Source organism: Squalius cephalus (assembly GCF_949319135.1).
Source record: "Squalius cephalus genome assembly, chromosome: 2".
NCBI lineage: Eukaryota > Metazoa > Chordata > Actinopteri > Cypriniformes > Leuciscidae > Squalius > Squalius cephalus.
The window spans coordinates 33313696-33319989 of NC_137123.1; the positions used below are offsets into that span (position 1 = coordinate 33313696).

Below are 6294 nucleotides of genomic sequence, written 5' to 3' on the forward strand. Positions count from 1 at the left end.
ATAGTTATTAAAACATCGTTAAAATAGTCCAAGTAACTACAGTGGCACTACATTAAGTTTATCATGCGACGAGAATACTTTTTGTGCGCAAAAACAAACAAAAATAACGACTTTATTCCACTTTTCATTTCCTTCTCTCTGGGCCTCGTAGTGTTTTTGCGCTGCGCGTCTGTGTTGCACGTCATCACGCAACACACACATGACCGGCGTCGGCCAATAGTGAGCCTACGTGGTGACGTGTAACACAGACGCGCTGCGCAAAAACACTACGCGAACCAACTAGACATCCAGAGAGAAGGAAATGAATAGTGGAATAAAGTCGTTATTTTTGTTTGTTTTTGCGCACAAAAAGTATTCTCGTCGCTTGATATACTTAAGATTGAGCCACTGGAGTCACTTGGACTATATTAACGATCTCTTTAATAACTTTTCTGGGCCAGCAAGTTTCGGTCACACTGGAAGCCTATGGAGGAGTGAAACATGGCTCAGATTTCATCAAAAATATCTTAATTTGTGTTCCGAAGATGAACGAAGGTCTTACGCGGTTGGAACAACATGAGGGTGAGTAATTACTGACAGAATTTTAATTTTTGGGTGAACTAACCCTTTAAGAATGTTAACGAACAAGAGGATCATCCAGAACGGATTTCGTCTTAGAAACCACGGATTTCACAGGACGTTTCAGAGTGGTGTTTCTGTAATTTTCTTATTCATTTTTAGATATGATGTTATACACCATTTAATCATGATATTTGTTGGAAAACTATGGTAATACAAACAGTAATTGATCACAAAACCATGGTTAATTTCCTAAGGGGCGGTGAACAGTCTTACATACGCAAGAGCTTACAGAAGCTACAGTAAACACTACATCAACACTAAGCGGAGACAAAGCTTTGCCCTTTGTTTACATCGTAGAAACTACATTAAACGTATTATTGGAACTGATAAAAAAAAAAAAAACACTACTACAAATAATAGGACATAGCTTTGGAAATGGGGTGGACAAAACAACGTCTCTTTGCCATAGTGAATCCAAAATAAAAGTTTGTGTTTACATAATATATGTGTGTGTACTGTGCATAATTATTTTGTAAATATAAATATACACACATGCATATATTTAAAAAATAGTTGCTTATATATACTGTATATATAATTTGTATTATATATATAAATATTTTATATATAAATAAAAAAAAATTCTTAAATATATACTGTACATGCATGTGTGTGTATTTATATATACAAAATAATTATGCACAGTACACACACATATATTATGTAAACACAAACTTTATTTTGGATGCGATTATCCCTATTTTAAATAAAATATCTCCCTTTGGAGTGGACTTTAAGTTTTGTAACCTTGCAGATCTTTTTTTATGCTCAAACAGCAACATTACAGACTAACTAAAGTTGAAAAAGTGAAATAGCATAATAGGACCCCTTAAAGAGTACTGTCCCTGTGACAAGCTATGTTATAACCCAAAAGTTAAAATTTGTGCACATTTTTCTGAGAGTGTTTGTGTGTCATGTGTTCTGTTGTCTTGTTGTATTCCCAGAGATGTGCTGCTCATTATTACAAGGCTTACGGTGTCCTCTGTTCAGTCAACAGTTCAGTAATTGTCCCAGAACAAACTGTTCGTAGTACAGTCATTCATATCTGTACAGCCTCCTTTTTTTCTTTTTCTTTTACACAGCATCAGTTTGCCATGATGTCCAGAACTATGGATGCACATAGATTAGATTAACTCAAATTAAGACACTCCGGTATAAGATATGATACTGCCCTCAATTTGCGCCTGTGCGTTGATGGTGCTTAGTCCTCTTGTTGAGGGGATATGGGATTAAATCAAAAGGCTTCCTTTCTGTCAACAGGTGTCCTCTAGGAAGACGTTTCATGAAATGAGCCTCGCGCTGGTGCTGCTGGGTCTGCATGGCTTTCCTGGGTCGGCCCTTGCGTGTAAAGGCCATGTACCAGCCTTTATACTTAGCGTTCTGCAAAGCCGTGTAGTTATTTTCCAGAACAATCTCAGTGAATATGCAGTCCCTGCCACGGCCCTTCCTCTGGCAACAAAAAGAGACAGACAGCGGAGGACTGAAATGACAAACTCAGAAATCTGCTATTCAAGCCTGAGAGATTTATGAGGCTCAGTTTTGTTCACATGGCATGATGGGTTTACCTGTGATACGATTAGTGCCGTTCAAGCCCATTTAGATGTCTATATTTTATTAAAATCGTATGATTTCATCGCATTCAGCACTTGGCAGACTCTTTTATCCAAAGTGACTTACAGTATAATGCATTCAAGGTACACATTTGATCAGGTTTTTGCTTTTCCTGGGAATCGAACCCATGACCTTGGCATTTCTAGTGTCACGCTCTACTGTTTGAGTTAAAGGAAGGTATCTTGTAGATATCATTGGAAAAAGAATTGAACATAAACCCACTTAATTACAATTACATTTTCATGTCTATGCAAAAAAAAAAGGAGGGGGGGGGGGGGGGGGGATTGGTTGGGGCACTTAAGGGGTTAAACTCACCCGTCCAATAAGCTTGCCTCTCTTGTTCATGCAAATGTAGTATCCTGTTTTTGCTCCTCTGATTCGAACCCGGCTTCCAAACGTGTCGGTTTCCACAATAAGTTTAGCTGGAAATGTGACAAAGTTTGTTATTTTTACACATTACTTTCAGGTGATATATACAAAGAGTGATGCTCCTGAAAGTGTACTGGATAGTTTATGATTTGCATTGTTGTAATGTTGTCTGGGTTGGAATAAAGTGTGAACAAAACTGCTAATATTGAGTCTCGATGTGTGAAAGCACGGGTGTGTTAGGCCAAGACTACAAAGAGTAAAAGTAAGAGTAACAAAGAGAGGTATAAACCAATGACGCTGACCTCACTTCTCTTCATAAACTGACTCATACTTTGAGTTGTAAAGCTATGAAAATTCCTCATAAAATGACCCTCCAAAAAAGTGGGCAAAGTGGATGGACTGCACGAGTGGAAAGATGGCTAGACACACAGAAATACTTTGGTGACAGGAATTCATTCCCAGCGGACGGGATTCTAACCACTGTTTTGTTTGGAGAAGAAGTGCCGTAGCTCACTTAAAACAGGTGCCTTACTGTATAGCTTTAAAATTACATTGAGTTCAAGTAAAAACAAGATTGACTTTTCATTGCCTATTTGCAACATCAAGGCATACTGTGAATCATATATTTAGCAGAATAAAAATACGCATGTAATTTTGGTGCCAATAACTCTTGACAAGTGATTGAAACTTTAGATCATCATCTCGCTTCACACATAATACAGGAACATTTGCAATAAACATTTGTTTTGGAAGACATGAAAGATGAAAAATAATGATGTTAGAAAATTGCATGTCATATTTCTATCCTACAACTTTTATTATATGGAGAACTATTCAGGAAATGTTAAGACGGCAGAGGTAAGATGAGTACTGATGTGTTTTCCAGAAACGAAACGGGTTTCTCTTGAGATCAAAAATATAGAATCCATTTCAAACTATGCAGGTTACTTTTTGGCAATGGCATTTACTGGACATTCTTTAAAGTAACCTGAGGTGATATCCTCAACTGACTGCTCTGTCCTATTGTTTAAAGCTGACAAAGTAAAATAATGCATAAAGGTGCATCTGCAAAGATTGTGACTTGCCATGAATATCTCCATCCTCGCCGTTGGCATTGACCCTCTTATTGCCCAGGACTTGTACATGTTTTCCACTGGTCCGGCTATAGAGCTGGTAAGTCCTTGTTAATCTCCGACTCATCCTGTCCGACAGACGACTCTGCTCCGTTACGTGGTGCTTAAAATTGGGTACGGAGATGGACTGCATCGTCATCTATAAAAATGTGACAGAACATGCATGGTGTAAACAGAAGACAGAAGAACTATATTACGATTATTGATTAATTGTGTATATTAGAACAATGATATAAACATTGTACAATAAATTGTTTCTCATCAGATTCAAATAATGATTCCATATGTGCCTGGTCTTATGAAGTGGAGGACACACGATGGTTGGCATTCTCAGGGCAAGTGCGCTGTCCACACTCTAGATGACATGCCAATGAGGGTTCGTTTCAACCAACACTGATCTTTCACCCCTGTCTCTCGGGTCTTTTCCCATAATGATTTTCTTTTGTAAGTCAGCCATGTGCCTTGCCCACATGTTAGAGCCATTACCTTTAAAGTGAGGGGTTTACGCCTTTTCAAGATGTTTGACAATTTGCCAATGACTCTATTAATAATGAGTTGTTTTCACGGTTATAACACATTTACTACACACATATAACATCACAGGATTAATGTGCGTAAAATACTTAGCGTTTTCAGTGTGTCTTGCTGATGAATATTTGTAGGGGAGACGGAGTAGTGTTGTAACATTTTTGTTTCAGTGTCTGTGACTGTTTTGTTTTGCATTATGTGACTAAAACTTTGACACATTATTCCCATTTACCTACAAATTAAAGACATTTATAATTCTATGAATTATTTATAATCCATAAAAATGAATGTCAGGCACAACATTTTTTTGCTGTTGCAACCTAAATCTACAACAGGATGGGGTGTAACACTAATAGAAAATTATTTAAAGGTTTATATTTTGTGCATGAATTTATTGTGGTATCCAAACATTCTTGTTAAAAATATATAGTATTGCCCCACCCAATTTATCTGAAAATATTAAACATAAAATAAATATAATTGAAAACAGCACATACAATTTGAAACAAATTTTGAAATATATGCTTACAACTCTAAAAATGAAGAGTGTGTTTGTCAACTCTAAGAGTTGTCACACCTGTCTTTGTGCATGGGTCCAATAGAAAACACTGGAAAGTCATGTTACAATCCTCCCAGTTATATTTCTATTTTAACATGTAGGTTAAAGTAAAAAGTTTATGTGAATGTTATATATCAAAGTAAACAAAACAGCATGCTCATTCACTTGAAACTGTCCTTTAACATCCAATAACACCTAAAGTTATAAACCAGATCTAAACATTTTACTTTTACTTTATTTTATATATTTTTTACAGAGACACTTACAACTACAGGTGATTTCACCCATGTAGCTAATTTTGGTTAAACCGATGTTACAATATTAAAGTTTCACAACAGTGTGTAGGATATACCTATTAGCTCGAGATGCTTGTTCTACATAATGCAGAAAACTTACCTGAGTGTAAAAACACAGAGTCATGAATTGAAGGAATCTGAAATACAAAAATTGTGGATTATTATTATTATTCTTCTTATGTTTTAAAATATAAAAAGAACAGTTTAGCAATGAAACGTCTATATTAAGCATAGGCTACTTACAGGTAACGTAACCTCGATGATTTCAGCCTCATTGTGAGATTTCCAAACCCTGTCTGATTATTATCCCAAACGATAAGTTCTTCATTAATTCCACTGTGCGTGTATTTTATTGTGTGAAGATGCTCGGTCCATCGGACTTTCAGCAAAAATGACAGTAAATAAACTGAGTGACAGGACAAAATATAGCCTTCTGGTATCGATAGAATGTGTGATTTATTTATCCACTGAGTCCATGTCAAACGAATCCGTCAAGCAATTTGTATTCCTGAAAGTTCAAGCACCTTACATGCGACTGTTCTCACAAACATAATTCATGGTCGATGTCCAATTTCAGCGAATATACGAAAAATAAAACATTCTTCATTGAAAGTCACCGACAAGATCCGGCAGCGTGCGCGCGCCCATGCTGAGACTATGTTTCCACACGGTATCTCCAATTCTGATGTATTGCTAGCCTAAATGTCACTGGAAGAGACTGAAGTCACATTTGGGTTGATAAACTGTTATGTTTCCCTGACGAGAGGCTGAGAGGAGAAGCCTCACTGTGTCGGTCTCCACTTTCAAACTCCCAATGTCAAACCCACTCTTCACGTGCGTTACCTTTACTGAAGCGCCATCCCACTCCTCAACATTTCAACTCCTTCAAAGACATTCGTTAACCTGAATCATTACAAGAAAAGTTTAAGCTATCCAGTTAAAGATACACTCCCAAAACCTGAATCGAATTTTTGTCACAATTTCATGAACAATGAAAAATGTTTATTAGTGGCTATTATCCTAAGCAAATAAAGACTTAGTGTTTGAAGAGGTCATTTATTTATGATGCTTTTTAGATAAGAATTAGATTAAGAAAAAACACGGTTATAGTAGGCTAATTAGCATGGGCTAATACAAAGAACGCAATTTAACCTGGCTCTTAAATTTGAGATAAAAA

At 36.6% G+C, this 6294-nt stretch overlaps 1 protein-coding gene across 1 annotated transcript; it reads right to left on the reverse strand.

Annotated features, from left to right (window-relative positions):
• Positions 1-1684: 1684 nt before the first annotated feature.
• Positions 1685-5936, reverse strand: fgf8b (fibroblast growth factor 8b). Its single transcript, XM_079859666.1, has 5 exons — positions 5361-5936; positions 5218-5254; positions 3687-3873; positions 2548-2654; positions 1685-2070 (listed from the first exon to the last, which is right to left on the reverse strand). Exons 1-5 carry the CDS (start codon positions 5390-5392, stop codon positions 1795-1797), a joined length of 639 nt encoding a protein of 212 aa, XP_079715792.1. The 5' UTR covers positions 5393-5936; the 3' UTR covers positions 1685-1794.
• Positions 5937-6294: the final 358 nt, after the last annotated feature.